The sequence below is a fragment of the Pavona decussata genome, unplaced genomic scaffold (assembly GCF_977016875.1).
Source record: "Pavona decussata unplaced genomic scaffold, jaPavDecu1.1 SCAFFOLD_102, whole genome shotgun sequence".
Classification (NCBI taxonomy): Eukaryota; Metazoa; Cnidaria; class Anthozoa; order Scleractinia; family Agariciidae; genus Pavona; species Pavona decussata.
The window spans coordinates 3,640,391-3,659,333 of NW_028145517.1; the positions used below are offsets into that span (position 1 = coordinate 3,640,391).

The window sequence follows — 18,943 nt, forward strand, 5'->3', positions numbered from 1 at the left end:
GTGGTTACCAAGTACAAAAACAAAATGGCGACGTCTTGTTCCGAACTTCACTGACGGCACGATGTTTGCAGGTTTTCGTCGCAATCTGAATCGATGTAAATGTTTATTAAAAGAACTAACCGAATCGTACTAAACAGCTACAAAGAATGGGCACTCTTGATCAAGCACAGATAGGAATTTCGACGTTCTTTCCATCTGCTCATCCTTCCGGCCAGTGCGGTACAAATGGCCTGCCACTCACGCCAAATTCCATCGTCATCTTGGGCCGATTTCAGCATCTAAAGAGCCTTTATCATGAAAATGTCTGCCAGTATCTCGATATCACTAGGGTAAAAAATGGTGAGTAAATTTTCGACCACAACGACAACAAAGTCATTAGAACGAACCGCTGGCCGAGGGAGGGGGGGGGGGGGGCGTGCTCCCTTAAAAAAAAAATTCTAAACTGAAGTTCTTGCTAAATTTATCACCTGTCCTTTACAGAAAGGCTTATTGTTGGTGAGGAGTTTTATCCTGAAAACTTGAAGACAGCTATAAAGAATGGTAGATCATTCAGGTTTGTATTCTTACTCATTTTTTTCAGTGTCTGGGGCGAAACATGTTTCACCCAAGCAATCCCCCCACACCCACCCCCACCCCCTGCCATCACTATATCTGCCAACTCTTACGCATTATGCGTGAGTCTCACACCTTGGGACTAAAGACATCGATCTCAAGCATCGAGGACAATTTCTCACGCCTGACTCACAAATCCGGACGAGTATTTCTTTAACATGATTAATAACAAAAATTCAATTAAATTTCACCTGAAAAGGTGCTTAATGTTGACTTTGTGTCCTGACTGTACTACAAGTCATTAAAATTTTTGCAAAATTAAAGATTTCAAACGTCTACAATCTGTTCGAATCAGAAGCGTTCAAAGGTTGTCGGAACATCTTCAGACATTTTCGGCAATGTTCTGAAGTGGCTGGGACGTTTTCGGAAATCCGGGTCATGACAAGACGAAAATCTCACGCATTTGACTCGGAAAAAGTTGGCAGGTATGCATCACAGTCCCCATCCAGTGGGTACTATGTGTCACCACTAAGAGTCTGATCTAAGATCTAAGTCCTTGGGGACCCTAGGGAACTTGGACCCTCCTCTTTTGTTAGGGTCCAGCGGGTTGAAGTCTGAAATCTGAAACACACTCCACCTCCCCTCCCCTCCCTTACACGAAGTTGAGGGTCCACCTCAGTTATCACCATGAATGGTGTTGTATACTCGGTCAGTGTCTTTTGCCACTGGTATTGTCATTTGTATTATATAATGAATTTAGATTTGTGCTTAACGCTGATTCTTGTAAAAAGACAAGCTTTCATTAAATTATGGTGAAATATTTTCTCAGTTGGAGTGATATCAGGCGCATTGCATTTGAGGTGCTTCATGGACTCTCCTTCTTAAATAAACATGGAATTGTCCATAGGAATCTGTCACCATGGAACATTTCTCTTGCACCCAAGGTAAATCTTAAAATTCTCGGTTGTTTCATTGTGAGCATTTAACATTCCCAATCACAATTTTGTCAACACAGTTTAATTCTTCCTTCACACCCAGAAAAACAACTAAGGAAGAGTGAAACTGCCCTACTACCCTCATTCTTCTATCTAGCACGGTACTGTATCCTAACTGGAAGCGAAATTTCATGTTTTTATCCATCTGAAACCTGAGGAAGAAAAAATGGATCAGGAAATTTTTTTCGATCATCATGAAAATTTGATCAGGCTTAGAAGGTTCCAGTTTTTTCACTCCAAATTGCTTATAAATTATTAAAACAAAATGCTAGAAATAAAAGAACGACTTGGTTGAAAACTGTGTTAAGTGTAAATTTGATTGTGAAATTCAACTCACTCCAAACTTATTCCAGTTTGGCACACAGACTTGTTATCATATAAGAAACACATGTCTGTGTCCATTTTTTTACATCTTGAGGACTAAAGTCTGAGTAAGCAAGCTGGGCTTCTTGCTCAGAAATAATTAACTGTTCCCTTCATGCTTCATAGGATCGAGTGAAGTTGTCCAAAGGTGGTTTATACTACATTACAGGGTTCGGAGCACATGTCGCATTCCCAATAGGGTAAGTTGTGTCAAGTTATTTCCCAAGGTTACATTTTCTCGAATAGTTCTTCAAGCTACAAATGATTAATGTGTCTTTGAAATTTTGGTTTTTGGTTATCATTTTAATGTGAAACTATCATTCTATTTAAGGGGAAACTTAATGCATACAGTGCTGTCAACTCTCCCAGATAATCCGGGAGTCTCCAGATTTTGAACCGTATCTCCCGGTCTCCAGATTTAGGTCTGCAATCTCCAGATTTTGAGCTGTTTCTTCTCGTCTCCAGATTTATGTCTGTAATCTCCCGGATAATTGACAAAGTTTGCTATCTGTCCTAGACTCGACTTTCTGACAATGAAATCTGAAATGTGTAGTGTTGTTTCTGGTAGTGTTTAATGTACGTCCCCCCACCCCACTGAACCCATAAATTTGGCCTTGATGGGACGCCTCTGTAAGGCGCTTTGTTATTGCTGGCCGGGGAAGTAATATTCTCCATATTTGAAGTCGTTTGAGGTTGACAGCCCTGTGCATAATGTATTTTTGTACCCAGTTGTCCAGAGTACATGGCACCAGAAGTCATTCTATCAGGTCAAGGGCTTTCTCCTTTATTTGGGCCATCAGGACCTAAGGTAAATATAGTGTGTAGTATTTACTCAAGTGATCCCTCCCCCCAGGCCTCCTGGTGCACCAAATACCATTCAAGGAAAAACGGCATGTAAAACTTGGTTAGTAGACTGTTCACAGTTCCCTATTTTTCCATGGGATTTTCAAGACTTGTAGCTTTGATCAAACTGCTGCCATCTTGATTTGTAATAATGAGCACAATCTGGGGAGATATCTAAACTACCAAGGGGGGCCCTAGTCAGGGTATCCCACCCCCCTCAGTAGTTGAGACACTCTTCCCAGATTGCACTTGTCTTACAATCAAAGATAGTGGCAGTTCGATCAAAGCATGAGTCTTGATAATCCCACAGAAAAATAGGGGACTGTAAACAGTCCACTTGGTTAGCATTGGTGCAGGGAACTTAGCGTTAAAACTGATTGCTCATGAACACTGATGCTTGTATAGCTCCTGTTGCTATAATACATGAAGCAACTTGCTCTCCACCTTTTATCAAGTGGTACATCACCAGTTTACCCAACCTCCTCCACTCTCCAAATAGAGGTTTTCAAGTTGTATAATTTTTAATCATGAATATTTATCATACTATGATTTATCTGCTTCCTGTATGTTTCAGGTTGATGTATGGTCATTAGGAATGATTTTGGTATATCTTATTTTGGTAAGGATTCAGTCATTTATAATTAACAATATTATTATGATAATTTTATTATAACTAATTATTTTATATTAGAATAATAATTAACTTGTTTCAATTGATAAGTAATTCAGTTTTTAAGTTGATCCTGTCTGTCTTTTGCAGAAAGGATCATTGTGGGGAAGTCTCTCAGAGAACAGTGACGTGGAAAAGATTTTATTTAAAATACTCTCTCTGGCAAAGATTGCCAAAGGTAAGTTCGTGGAATGGAAGGGTGTGGCAGGACAATGGAAAACTTTGGGGGCTCCCAAACAAGCGGAAATCTTGTAAGGAAGGTACATGGAGGAGCCCAGTCAGGGTCCGTACTAAAAAACTGGGTTAAACCAAGCAGGAACTCTCAGGGAAATACAACGAAAATCTTAGGGTGTTGCCTAGCTAGTAAGTAAGTGTTGACTTCAGGAATGAATCTTAAAGAATTCTAGGAAAATACAGGGGGAATCTGGAGTAAGGTTGGGAGAATATAGGGGAGATGATGGAAACAGAAAAGCTTAGGGTGTTAACTAGCTAGAAAGTAAGTGTTCACTTTACAGTCAACCCAGGTCACGCGTGAACGATATTTTTGAAATTTGAACGGAGTTTTGAAATTTACATGTCAGTTTTGAAAACCGCCAACGAGATTTTAGAGTTCCTGTATAAACTTCCCTAGCTTATTGACGGTATAAAGCTATGAATTTTTCTTTACATTGCAAAATTGAATATTTCAAGAATATCAATTGTTTCCCAAGTAATTTAAATCTTTTTTTCAGTTAATGCGTCTTTTTCGGAACGATTTCCAGAGAAATGTCCAACATTCCATTCACACTTCGGACATTACAAAGAGAAATTCGAATGTTCATTTCATTCTTGGAAATACTGTTCACGCGTGACCTGGGTTGACTGTAAAAGGGATTCTTGGAGAATTCTAGGAAAATACATGGGGAACCTTGAGAAAGATTGGGGGGATATAGGGGAGACAAGTGAAATATACCCTGGTAAAACATGTTAGCAGGGAGCTCAGGGTAGCCTAGGGAGTGAATGTGGGAAAAAACATAATGTGGGGACTTTGTGGGGTATGCAAGTATAGACTGTTAATAGGGCAATGAGTAGGAAAGCTAGGGGTAGGGTTAAATGCAAAGAGTGAGAAAATGGTGAAGGACGTGGTGAGGGGATCTGGGGGGGGGGGGGCAGAAGTATGTTGGAGAGCCATTAGGGTGAGGAAGTACCAAGGGAGGGGGTCGTTAGGGGATCAAGGGGGGGGGGCAGAAGTATGTTGGGGAGCCATTAGGGTGGAGCAGTACCAAGGGAGGGGAGGGGGAATGCACATGACAGATGAGTCTGTGGGTGCACATGGAGAGTGTAGAGGGGGACCTTATTTGGGAAGCTATGGTGAGACCGGTGCCTAGAGAGGAAAGAAGTCATGGGGAAGAAGAGAGGGGAGAGGAGGGGGAGGTAGAAATATAGTAAGTTGGAGTTTATTCCTGAGATAAAAATGTGAGAACTTTAAGAAGTGGCTGGATGGAACCCAAGGAAGAGTTGGTAGTTACAGCAGGAGACTAGAAAGGGTGGAGTTCGTGTTGAATTTTAAGGCAAGACCTGTTGGGAAAACATAAAGGAAAAAGAAGGAAGTGGATGATGAGTGAGGTAGCCAAGCTTACAGCAGTTCTTAGGTAGACAGTAGAGTGGTGGAAAGAAATTTAGAGAGTTTAGGATGAAGCTCAGCAGAAATCCAGGCATGAAAGAGGGCGAGCGTTAGAGAGCAGAGTGGGATGAATCAGGGAGAAACAAGGGTTCCACCTAGAAAGGAAGAGGTGAAGAAAACAAGAGGCACCACCTGAGGAATAGAGATAGTAATGGATTCATTTTAGAGAGCCCCCAGGGTGGGAGGCAAAGGAAAGGGAGGAGGGTGCATGAGCTTTAAGTATGGAGTGTTACCTATTTGAAGGGTTGTGTGTTGGAGCCCAGGGGAAGATGCTTAAATTACATTTTAATCCCCTGACAATAATTTTTGTTTAATTTTTGACAGATTCCTCTGGAGATATTCTTCAACTTCTTATGGATGACCATCAGGCATTGGAAAAACTTAAAGTATTACTAATGTTTTTCTGAATTTTTACATTTCTTTGATGTTAGCTCTAAGCATTTGTCATATCAATGCAATATTTGTACATTCTACATTACAGGAGATTCCTCCAGATTTGACCTCATTCCTTAAAGTTTGCTTGACTGTTGATGTTGCCAAAAGGTATGATTGAAGTCTTGTTATTGACAAATCCAGTATGTTATCACATCCCAAGATGTAATTTGCCTAACTCTCTCATAGCTCTGAGCCCCTGTAACTCTTTCAGCATTGTGATGGAAGGCAAATTTGCAAGGGTAGACATCTGTGCACATCCCTTTAATTATTCAATTGTATTTTTTCTTAGACCTACGCCTGCTGATTTGTTACACCATGAGGTGTTCTCCAGCTTTGACAAAGGAAAGGTAAAATTGTTGAGTGTATAAGAGCATGCAACCTGTTTCAATTGAAGGGCTGGGTACAAAACCAACCTAAGTGCACTTCAGATTGCATTTTGTTGTTTCAGCTCAGATTCACCTGAGTTTTTGCATGTGGCCTTGAATTCCTAACATTGTTCTCTCCAATGCTAAATCTGCTGCTCTGCATTCCGTTTTGTGACAAAAATGGAAATCTTGCCCATGACCATAGGTTTCTATTGTGTATGAAGTGCAAAACAGCAGATAAAACATTGGAGTAGCATTTCCTGAAGGAATTCAAGGCCACTTACAAAAATTCTGGTGAATCTGAGCTAAACCAACAAAGCGCGATCTGAAATGCACTTAGTTCGGTTATGTTCCCAACCCTTCAATTTGGTTCAACCAAAGGAGAAAGTTTGGAACCAACTTGAAGACTTGAAGTCTTTCTTTGACAAGTCACAGGAACTACCTACATGAATGTCTATGCTGTTAGGATACTAGTGGCAGTCTTAAATTCTTAACATCTGGAACTCACTGATAGTGTGTTAAAACAATGCCCTTTGTCTGTTATTGTAAAACGTTGGTCAGCTTTTATTTTGTTCCAACTCCTTTTTTTTAATTAACGTAATAAAATTATTTCATTTTAGATAAAGCTTGATAATGGATTTCAAAAGTTTCCTCCTGTGTTTAACATTCAAGATCTAGAAGTGAGAGATTATCAAAATGGTGATTTTTCTCCAGGTATTTAACTTCTGTAAGTTGTCATTATACAGTACAGAAAAATACTTTCTATTTGTAACAAGGAATAAACTATTAAAATTTAATGTTCTTTTTGAAAGTGAAATGTATGAAATTGCAGTTATGTACACAATTGAAGCAGCTGCAGAACGAAAGCCTGGAAAAAAATCAGGCTTGAACAAGACTTGTTTAAACACTTAGTTTCAAACTCATAACCTCTTCAATACTGGAGCAGTACACTGATCAGCATCACAGGGGTCATGGGTTTGAATACCATCCAAGCCTGATTTTTTTTTCAGGCTTTCTTTCTGCAGCTGGTTAGGTTGTGTACATAATTGCGCTGGACTCTCATTTTTTAACATTTTTTTTGGATAATATTAAACATTTGTACCCTTTCAAGGAGCTTTTTTGATTTTTGATTTGTGTTGCTTATCTTGTTAACAGATGAGGATGAAGAAGAGGATCTGCTTTCTGAGAGGTTTGCTCGATTCCGTTTTGTTTTCAGAAAGTTCAGAGTGATTGCCTCTCTTTAAAAGAAAAGGGTCGATATTTTTAGTAGAAAACACGAAAGCTGTATATCTATTAAGGTTAAGGCTCAACAAGTTGGAGGAATCGTAGATATTGTCATCGTAGATATTGTCGTGGAACTTGGGTAGAGCTGAGCATGATCCTGGCCACGTGAACAAAAGGGGGACTTGCAAAGAGAAAAATCTTATGGTAGTTTAACCCACGACCTTTGACACTTAATGGTTGCTTTAATCATTAAGCTACAGCCGTGGGCCCAATTGTTCAAAGTGTTATGAAGCTAATCCTGGGTTAACGTGGAATTTGATTCGAAATTTTTATCACTAATCAATCAAGATTCTTCAAAAATATTTTTGTTCCTCGGTTTTGACTTAGACTTTTCTTTGCCATTAGTTTAAAATTAGCTGTTAGAAACACTTCTAAAGAACGAGATGAAAACCTTGGTTAACTTTTAATCGGATCCTGGAGACTTCTGGGCTGAGTTGCTCGAAGCATGGTTAGCGCTAACCATTGGTTAAGAGGTATTAAAACCTATAGGTTGTCATGGTATTTAACCCGGGTTAGCGCTAACTATGCTTCGAGCAACTGGGCCCTTGTGAGTTGCGTCAATATCCTAGGTTCTCTTGTGTACTGCAAGGATCAAGGATCGTTACAATGTCCACAACCTTAGGAAGATACTTATTTTGCCTTCTTTCTGAATTTTTACCGTGCAGGCCTCTGCATGAGGTGTTCCATCTGTGGACCCTGGCTGGCGGTGATCTTGAAGGAGAGCTGAAGAAACGGGGACTCATCAAGACTAAACCACCAATTATGTCTCTTCCAATGTATGTGTTACAATGTCAATCCCAAACTTTTCTTGTACTTGCTGAGAAACCTGATGTAGAGGTCTCGGTGTCGTTGAGCCTATTTGCCTACTGTAGCAGTCCAGTGTTGTTCGTTTTGAGGTGTATAGCCTGCATAGCAAGCGTTGCGTTTTGTGCGTTTTCGCTTTTCGACCGCGTGGATACTAGGAAGAGTCTCAAGTGTTGGTTTTTGAGGAGAGGGGAAACCAGAGTACCCGAAGAAACGCCTCTTGGAGCAAGGACGAGAACCAACAACGGACTAATCGAACCCGGGCCACACTGGTGGGAGGCAAGTGCTGTCACCACTGCGCCATCCCTGCTCCCCTCTTTTTTTACACACGCTTTTTATAAACAAAAATGCCATGCCACAACTGGTCAGCCATACTATAGAGACTATACACAAACATGGATCTGATGCGTTCTTCATGTTTTGTAGTGTGCTGCTTCAAAATGGAGAGGGACTTGGAATGGCGAAAGACAGGCTGATGTTGTTGGATGAAACTGTAGTCCCAGCATCACTGACACAGCTGAGAGAGGTGACATAAACGGAGCACCTTAGATCAGTTTTGGTGTAAACAAGTCCTCATCGCGTTTAAATTTATTATTCTCCAGTAATATAATTAATCAACTAATCAGAATTAAACTGGAGGAGTTTAGAGTTGTTACATGAACTTGTCGTCATAGTGGAACATCAATAACGTTTGGCCGTTACCGATACCAAATACTCGATATAATCGACACTAAGGTTTCCTTTAAAAATATCGATGCTTGTGAGAAATATCGGCTGTTTTGTTCCCTTTCGATACTGTTCACGTGACTGCTCCCTTGACTGATATTTGAAGGCTGTTCAAGTGCCGAAAACCAATATATTTCTGTTTGTGTACCACAAAATTTAAATTCAAACCCTGTTGCTAGGGCTGTGTGTGTTTTGTTTAATGTTTTACGGACCATAAAGAACCTCTTTTTAGAGTGTGGGTGATAACATCATAGAGAAGTCTTGGATGATGACGTCACAATATCGGTATCGATTAACGGTATCGAAAAAAATGCTAAATATCGGTAAATATCGTACTCGTATCGGATCGATTTGAAAAAACTGGTATCGGCCCATCCACCCTTAAACATCAAGTTTCGTCATCAATTTAATGACATTTTTTGTTTTTCAGCGGCTTAAAAACGTGGATCCATCGGCGTATTTTCCACTCATTGAAGAAGAAGAGTAAGTTGACATAGTGTTCTTTTCGAATTCAAAGCATCTCTGACAAGAGTGTAACAAAAATGTCTGAAACTACTCGTCAACTGGGATTCTTTTTGGGCTCCACCCACCAACGCGTGTGAGTTGAATGGATACGTAACTATTCTCTGCACAACTCAGAAAAAAAGATTTGTTGTATCACTGAAGGGTAGAAGTTTGTTACCGAAACGGTTAATACGTGTTACTAATTTGGCGTCTGGTTCTTTAGTCTATCTTCTAGGTATGCTCTCCTGGACACTGCTGACCTCCCTCTCACAATTAGAGAGACTACAGTTGATTATCAGGTAACTTGACTGCAAATTTTTGTGTTTAGCTTAACTCTTTAACCCCTAATATCAAAGAACAAATTCTCCTGTCTTGTCCTCATACTTTTCTTATAAACGTACTAGGGAGAAGTTATTAAAGTTCAAGAAAATTTACCTTGGGTGATCATTTCCTTAATTCTCATGACCTCAGGGGTTAAATAAGCATTGATATTACAAGGAGAAAATTGATGCAGATCACTGTTAGAGATTAAAGGGTTAATAGTCAACTGTGTGACGGACTGTTTTAACCTGTTGTCCTTTGCCTGTTTCTACTTCTGGTTTCAAACACTTACCAATTTTCAAGACCGTTATCAACACTAACTTGCTTTCCAAATTATCTCAGTTTCACAGAATTGTCCTTTTTCAAAGACTTTTAGAGGTAAGATTAAACAACCACTACACTTGATCCTAATTTGCTACATTAGGTGATCATCTGTGATTTCTCTTGCAATAAACAACTACTGACGTTGTTAGTCTCCCTGAATCGACGTGACGATTTCCCGTGGCAAGCTACTCCCCCCTCTGCCCTCGTGTTGTAAGTGTCCTTTCTCCAAAAGTTGCTCCACAATGTCTCTTTTCACCCTGGTTTACAAATGGGTGCAAACATAGTGTTATGAAAAACCCAACAAAGTCTTAATCGAACAAGGAAGAGGCACTCAAAGTGCCTGGGGGCGTAAATGACAAAATAAAGCAAAAATTGACGGAGACAAAGTTACAATTATCGTCTTTAAAAACTACATTTGGTAACAGCCTTTAGGGTTTTCTTGTCTTCTAATTTATGCAATGCTAATTTATGCAACGCTAATTAATTTATTTAATGCTAATTTGTCTTGTCTTCTAATTTATGCAGCTTTTTTGTCTTTCTCGTTGCGTCCCCCGTTTTGTTTTTTCCAGCTTCCCAGTTTAACATTACCCATTTTACACGACCAAAGTTTCATGACCTGACCGCGGTCGTGTTGACGAGACGGGGCTGGCACCGTATTCGCGGTACCTCCACTTCAGAAGCCAGACTCGTTCGCTGTTCTTTTGAGCCACTACTGATTCAAGCACATTTCTTAACAACTTGTTTGTCCCATTGTAGGGTTATCCTTACACAAGAGATCGCATTGTTAGGGAAGCGAGGATCGATATCCCCCCGCTACTCAGAGGAAAGATCTGGGCAGCATTATTGGGAGTTCTGGTAAGAATGGATTTTAATCAATGAGAAGGAGGGGATCAAGGGATGCCATGCAAATGCCGCAAGATACATGGCTTGCTTTTATTATGATATTTCTTCTTAGGGTGATATCCAAGGTACATATGACGCCATAGACAAAGAGTCGTTTACGCAGACGGACAGACAGGTGAGTGGGGGAAAGGCTTCTTCATTTGTAAACATCCCCAGCAATTTGTTTACAATTGAAAGTAATGAAAGGCTATAGCGATGAGCAACAATACTGCAATTCACTGTATATTCAACGCCCCATCCAACGGTGAACTTGTTCATTAGAAGACGGAGCTTTTGGGAACGCATTTTTGTTGGCCTTTGTTTGGACAACTGTGGTCCGAATCAACAAACAAAGTCTTCAAATATACGCCTTTTCTTTGTAGCCCCAAAACGCCGAAAAACTTTATGTTTAAGAATGAAATCATATGTGAATGGACGCAATAACAAGTCATGTGCTGGTAAATCGATAAACAACTTGAAAAGTGCGGTTGTTTTCCTTTGCTGAAAAGTCAACAGAGGAAAGATGGAGACATTAAAAGTTGTCATGAATGTGCCAAAGGCTGGTGTAGTCTCCACTTCAGACCTACTTTTGACTTTGAGCAAAAAGAAAGCTCGGCTCACAACAAAGGCGACGGTATGACGCGTTTTATTCTCGTTAATAACGTCTACTTTTCTTTGTCAAAAGATCGAAGTTGACATTCCTCGCTGCCATCAATACGATGCACTTCTATCTTCTCCCACTGCTCATCAGAAGTTTAAGCGGATTCTCAAAGCGTGGGTGGTGTCACACACCAACTTGGTTTATTGGCAAGGTAAGCCACCCCTCAGTCATAAAGGTCGTTTACCATTTACAAGAAATTCTCGGAAATTCCGGTTGGGGTATAAATGGAACACGTCTTCTTGGGTCGTCCTAGTGGAATCATTTCGGGTGGTACGGAACTTTTGACCAGGCAGTCCCGTTTTCCTGGTGTGACTCTGAGGGTTCCGAGTTCCAAATTCGTACATTTGATTTGCAGTTGTGGCATCTTTCATGTAATATATCAAACACGAGGAAGAGTGTTTCCTCCGATTTCCAAACACCGAGAAGTACATGTATGTTGGAAAAACGAGGCGCAGCCGAGTTCTTTTAACCAACTTCTCGGTGTTTGGAAATAGGAGGAAACACTCTTTCGAGAGTTTGATATAGCTTATCAAACTATTGATAATTCTTGGAGAAATTCGAAGCAAAAGTTCACAAAATTTTATGATAATTAAGATCACATTTCTGAACCTCCTTCACGGTAGTAATTTTCTTTGTTTTGGCTTGATGAATTATTAATGAGTTTGAGTACCGAAATGACAGCTTCTTGGAGTAAATGGAACACATTTCACCTGGACAAAAATGCACTTGCGAGTATCGTTATTGGCGGACTCGGGCACAATTTTTAACTTGGGGGCTTTAGGGGGAGTAGCCAGTGCATAGACGTCTTCTGTTTTCATTTTATGTGGGTGGGAAGAAGAGAGCACTTGCCTCCCACCGATGAGTGTGGCCCGGGTTTGATTCCCGGAGTCGGTGTCATATGTGAGTTGAGTTTGTTGTTGTTTGTTGTTGGTTCTCGTCCTGGCTCCGAGAGGTTTTTCTCCAGGTACTACAGTTTTCCCCTCTCCTCAAAGACTAACGTTTCTAAATTCCAATTCGATCTGGAAAATGTCCCAAAGTAGTGCTCTGCGCTAAATACATTAACACCTAAAATAAAGTGACTTTTTACGTGTGAGGGTTGAACAGGAACAATGCTAAGACTCCTTAACAGCGACCCTTTTCGTGTCTTATTTCGGCCAATATTTCCGCTTTGGAGCGTAGTGAACATCACTAACGAGCTACAGAACTGAGAAGATGGATTGACTACTCATTAATATTTTTGGTTGTTGTTTTTGAAGTTTCTTACCAATTTGCTGTTTCTTTTTTCCACAGGTCTAGATTCTCTCTGTGCCCCTTTCCTTTCCCTGTATTTCAACGACGAAGGTGAAATTTAAAGCTTTCGATCAAACCAATAAAGTAATTACCCTTTTGGGGATTTTCCTGAACTAACAGAGGACATTACTTCTTTACTCACAGCACTCGCCTACGCCTGCCTGGCGGCGTTTATTCCCAAGTATCTGCACAATTTCTTCTTAAAGGACAATTCAGCAATTATACAAGGTCTGTTCGCACTTATTATTTTGTCATTGTGTACTCTGTGTTCGGCCCTGAAATTACCCTTACTTTGTTCATTATAGACCTGTGTGATATCCTTCATAATTGTTTTGATATTTCTTTCCCAATGCAGAATATTTAGCAGTGTTTTCTCAGTTGATTGCCTTTCATGATCCTGAGCTGTTTAATCATCTTCACGAGATAGGATTTATTCCTGAGGTATGGCCTCCCTCTTCCAGATTGAATTTTCTTTGTTGTAAGGGTGTGCTTTTCGCCTTAAAGGATTTTTAAATTATTATTCTCTTTGACTTCACTGGGTTCTGCCCATCCAATCTAACAGCAAGTTAGTCCGGATGCTCTTGCTATCCTGGACCAAGAAATATAAAAACCAAAAAAGCTGGTTAATTAAAAATGTCTAATTAGTTTAGCAGTTATTAACGTAACGTAATTAAATGGGTCACGTGCGAATATCAAAAGGTCACGTGCCGATGATTTTCTTCTGTGGTTCTTTCATGAGGCAAGAGGTTTGGACAATCCACAGGAAGTTGTAAACAAGTTTTAAACCGCAATCAATGAACAACTGGGGCAACTGGCCACGGAACACTTTATTTGCCTTTTAATAATACTCAACTGATTAATATGTTATCAACGGAAAGAATTGATTAAGTTGTGTAACTACCGCATGTACTAAAGTTTTGTATTTTTTACGTAAGTGGTATGAAATTTTCAGGTATAACTGGTGTTAATTTAAGTGTCATGTTATTGTTTCAACAGCTGTATGCAATACCATGGTTCCTCACGATGTTTTGTCGTAAGTATATTTCCCTTGTAGCTCCAAACGTGTCAGTATTGTACTCTACGTTCTCATCAACTGGACCTTAATTTTGTTGGTCCAAAAGAAACGATGTTTGCGGTTTTCAAATCTGTTCCCAAGTGTATACCCCTGTTTCAAACCATTACATACATACATACAAACTTTATTGATGCTCCCTAAGTGGGTTTTTCAGCTCAATACAATAATTATTACAGTTACAAATCTAAATTAAATAATTAAGGATATAAGCACAACAATATTATATTAATATTACAATGTATCAAGAGTATTACAAGTATAAATTAACCTAATAAAACATTTGCGAAATGACCCCTAAAATTCTTGGGACATTTTAAGGACTTAATATTATTATTCAAAGAGTACCAGAGTTTGGCTCCTCTAAAAGCAAAAGATCGCTGCCCTGTTAACAGGCGACATAAGGGTATGTCCAAGGCACCAGACGATCGAGTTTGTCTATTATGGACTTGGGAACGTAGTATAAACTTATCAGCAAGATAGTCTGGAACAAGATTGTTAATACATTTGTGCACCATGGTTGCATCATTTAAAATAAGTTTCTCTCTAATAGGAAGCCATTCCAGTGATCGCAGCCCATCCGAAATATGGTCATACTTTCTTAGTCCCAGAATAATTCGTCCAGCGAAATTTTGGACTTTTTGTAGCTTGCTAATATTGCTGTTGCTGGTATTACTCCAAACAGTTGAACAATACAGAAGTTTACTAACAACAAAGGAATTTATCACTAACAAAAGCGTTTTCCTATCCAGAAGATGCTTAATGCTTAAGATGCTTGTTAATTTGTTTCAATTTAAGAAAACAATTCGAAGCAGTCTTAGTGATATGTTCGTTGTAACTGAGGCATGTGTCGAGAAGAACACCCAAGTCTTTAACAACAGGCTGGGTGTTAATTCTTTATCAAACAGTGTTATATTGAGTGATGGCAGTTTCTGCAAAAGTTGTGGTACTCCTACAGTTAGAATCTTAGTTTTGTCCGGATTGATCAAGAGGGAGTTTTTACAGCACCACTGAGATATTCTCATAAGATCTTCTTTCAAGGCAGGGATAGACGTAGTTAATTCGGCAGGTGGGAAGGACAAATACAGTTTGCAGTCATCGACATAGGAGGCAGATAGACGACGTTTAGGAACAGAAAGGAGGTCGTTAACGTAGATTGTAAACAAAACTGGACCTAAAATAGAACCTTGCGGAACTCCGAACTCGAGTGGGAGAACTTCAGAAACTGCGTCACCAATTCGGACGCATTGTTGTCGGTCAGAAAGGTAACTCAGGAACCAATCCATAGCACTCTGGGAAAAGTCGAGACTTTATAGCTTGGATAACAAGATATCAAATGCTTTAGACATATCTAATAAGACCATGATCGAAACTTTTTTGTCATCCATAGCCTGGAGTAACTGATCCGTGACATACAACAGAGCTGTTTCTGCCGAGTGAAGTTTTCTGTTTCCGCTCTGATGTACTGCCAATTTATTATTTCTAATTAGATATTCCATAAGTTGTCCATGTACCAGCCTTTCAGTAATTTTTGAAACTATTGGCAATAGTGAAATAGGGCGGTAATTGTTAGGGACATCTGGGTTACCGCATTTAAGAATAGGTGTGACTTCTGCTGTTTTCCATGCCCGTGCGAACGTGTTGGTAAAAAAGGAGTTGTTCACAATGCGGGTAATTGTTGTCAGTGTACAGGGTAGACTGTCTTTAAGAATTCGAGAGGATATCTTGTCCATTCCTGGAGCCTTGTTAGATGGTATATATAATATGGTTTTCTTTTCTTTGTTTTTTGTTTCGACACGGTTTGAAAACGAAATAATTTTTTCTCTTTCTCAGACGTGTTTCCACTGAAGAAGATCTACCACCTGTGGGATTCGATGTTGCTAGGCAACGCGTCCTACCCACTGTGTGTTGGGGTCGCTATACTGGAACAGCTGCGAGATCAACTGCTGTCATTTGGATTTAACGAGTGCATTCTTCTCTTCTCAGATATGCCAGGTAAATAGCTTTTCATTTCCCTTCTATCAGAAAAAATACACCAGTCTTCTTAAATTTCGCTTTAATTTTCTCTTATTCTCTTTAGTCGTTGACATGGATCGAGTGGTACGGGACGCCAAGAGAATTTTCTGTAACACTCCTCGAACCGCTTCCATGAGGCGACATGACAGACTGTTCGCTGATCCCAAAACAAAACATGTAAGTCAACTTAAAAGTAAATAAACAAGATAAACTCAAAAGTTCAATTTCTGAAGGTGAGAACCACCCTGTACAGTATAATAAACAGCACCACAGGAAAGTACTGCTCAGTAGCTTTCATTTGAATGGTCACACTTAAGCATTTTATCCATAGACTCAAAAGTTAGAACCACCTTGTACAGTATAATAAACACCACCACAGCAAAGTACTGCTCAGTGGCTTTCATTTAAATGGTCACACTTTAAGATTTTATCTACAGACTCAAACGTTAGAACCACCTTGTACAGCATAATAAACAGCACCACAGGAAAGTACTGCTCAGTAGCTTTCATTTGAATGGTCACACTTTAAGATTTTATCCACAGACTCAAAAGTTAGAACCACCTTGTACAGCATAATAAACAGCAGAAAGGTTACATTTTTTCTGTAGGCTAAAAAGCATAAACGAGTAGAGAGCTGGAAAGATAACAATGAAAATGAATGCTAATTTCAAGATAGCTAACAAAGAATGATGATTTAATTCATAGGAAAAGGAATTTATCCCGCTGCCCCAACTCAAGTCAGAAATTTGTCCCCGTATTTCTGCACAAGACTTGTTACATGTGTGTGAACTAAACGGCAATGGAGCAACACCGGCAACTAAAGTGCAAAATGTAAAGCGAAAGCGCGGCCTCGTCGTGGATGTGAGGCCAGCGGACGAGTATCCTTTGAGTTCAAGAAAATTGTGTTCATATTTACACGGCGCGCAGTCAGTAGTTACGGACCATGCAATGCTGGTTACTCAGCGAATGGGAAGCTTGGCTTGGGTCCTTATTGAATGTTTATGATTCATTTCATGTGTTTCAGTAGCCAGCTTAGTTTGGCGACAGAGGTACACTCTTTTCCCTTTCATTTTTACAGGCACGCAAGTTTAAAACTGGACGCAATTCGCAAAGTTTGCTTTAAAAATGTTGTAAGTCAAACAACGCGATTTGGAAAAATACTGCTGAAGAACATTCATTTGAATGGTCATAATATAGGATTTCAGCCTCGGACTCAAAAGTAAGAACTACCTTGTACAGACAACATATGCACGGGTGTGTCCGGTAGCGTATTTCAACGGTTTTCCCCACACTGAAGAAGGGTTATATACCCGAAACGTCTGTGTTTCTTTCAAAATCATTTTTGACACTTTTTTATGTTGATTTTTATATCAACCCTATCCGATGACATTTTCAAATGTCACGCATCTCCAACTTTCTTTTCACCGTCCATTATAATAAACAGTATACTATAGTGTTCCTAACTTATATCATTTGAAAAGTCATAACGTAGGATCAATCTTATCCACCGGCTCTAAGAGTGGCACATGTATTACATGATTCTATGTAAGAGGGTTAAAGCGGCTTCATTCAGTTACAAACGGAGTCACTTCGTTATCAAGTGAGTGATGAAGCCACTGTTTAATACACTTTAGTAGCCTGCTGCACGAGGCAACTTGCAGGGTAATCTTCTCGATAACATTGCGTTGCAAGTTGTAGTAAACATGCTGCACGCTGCGCCGACGTGTTTCAACAACGTCGCGAGAAGTAGAGGACTGCAGTCTCAGTCAAGTTTGTTGAAACACTTTCTTCCGCGTCACCCCATGGAGGGAAGGGGAGGGCAAAGTAGTATACGAACATCCTTATTTTTGGCCAAGTATTACAAAACATAATTGCAACGAATGTAGTCTGCATTTCGTGCAACTCGCAACGCATTTTTCGTTGCCCAGAAGAACAATTTCATCCCAGTCAACTTGTCTCCTCCTAGCTTATCTTCCTTGATTCTTTCGTTCAACATAAAGATTCGCCTGCGGCCAAATCCCAGAGAGTGTGAACATTCCTTACAATCAAGCGTTTCTTGAAGAAGGTGGTTTGGCACCTTCAACCGCAGCAAACACGCTGACCAGCCTCAAAGGAAGACTCATCATGGTTGTTGTGGGAAGTCGAGCAAACTATCCGGCAAAGGTACTAAGTACAGTCTATCGTGGGACCGGAAAAGCAGGATCACGGTCTGATACTAACAATCTCGAGTCCTAAAGGCTTGGCTCTCCATGAAATGCTTAGAAGCCTAAGTGAATTTCACAAGGAAATTTGGGGAACAGAAATTCCTAGGTTCCGTCCTTGACAACTGACACGTAACTAAGCTAAAGCAGTGTCGTCTAAAGATTAAATATACTCAATATTGGTGTGTAAAATAGTAGCATTTTTTTAACTTTCAGTGGCTGATTGATTAAGATAAAGGTGTTGTTATTTATTACTTTTTGTGTTTCGTGGCAGGTTGGCGCAGAGCTTGTGAAGCTTGGATTCTCTAGAGTGTGTGTTTTAGAAGAACCAGGGCTGACCACACTTCGTACACAAGGATACCTCACTGTTCCTACCTAAACTCACTCGAAGAGCACGTGTCATCTGCGGAAAATCTTCGGACAGGCTCTCGAGGATCCTCGAAGTGTTTCCGATTCCTATCTTCCAATCAAAACACACACGGAACATTCGGGAAGAACGAATACTGAAATACTCGTGTTTTTCTTGAACCATTTTCACTTGATGGAAAATAACAAAAAGCTTTCGTACGTACATTTTTCGAATCAAGCTCTCTTTTCGAAAGATAAAGATTTCAGTACTATTTTCAGTTGATTTTATTAGTGAATCTGTTATTTTTCGATTCCAATTTCCAATTTGCGCCAAAAAGTCTGAAACAAGGGAAGATTCAGCCCCCCTTGTCTTAACCTGCGATCAGGGTTGTTTTTTTTTTTTTCAAGCGAAAGACGCCTGTTTGCAGCTACACTGTAGGTTTACTCTTGTCTAAACCCACAGGAGTAGAATATATAAAGAAAATGATTTGTATATAATAAAAAAAGTTTGTTCTTGTAATCAACAGTGTCGTACTGTGTTTGATTCTTTGAGGATTGGCATTACAAATAACGAAGTGACGTTAAGTGTCGTTACAAGGAGCGCACCAGACTTACTGCAGAACA

The 18,943-nt window shown here is 39.9% G+C and overlaps 1 protein-coding gene across 1 annotated transcript; it reads left to right on the forward strand.

The window, feature by feature from the left end:
- Positions 1–12: 12 nt before the first annotated feature.
- On the forward strand, positions 13–18,843 carry LOC146471694 (TBC domain-containing protein kinase-like protein). The gene is made up of 29 exons (XM_085120223.1): positions 13–339; positions 481–553; positions 1,382–1,496; positions 2,037–2,110; positions 2,640–2,718; positions 3,328–3,372; positions 3,514–3,601; positions 5,411–5,472; positions 5,568–5,629; positions 5,811–5,868; positions 6,507–6,600; positions 7,042–7,075; positions 7,836–7,946; positions 8,401–8,500; positions 9,131–9,183; positions 9,428–9,503; positions 9,868–9,903; positions 10,606–10,704; positions 10,805–10,867; positions 11,417–11,543; positions 12,683–12,733; positions 12,827–12,910; positions 13,038–13,123; positions 13,679–13,715; positions 15,588–15,749; positions 15,835–15,947; positions 16,476–16,648; positions 17,771–17,933; positions 18,246–18,843. The coding sequence occupies exons 1-29, from the start codon at positions 147–149 to the stop codon at positions 18,348–18,350; spliced, it is 2,616 nt and encodes an 871-aa protein (XP_084976349.1). The 5' UTR covers positions 13–146; the 3' UTR covers positions 18,351–18,843.
- Positions 18,844–18,943: the final 100 nt, after the last annotated feature.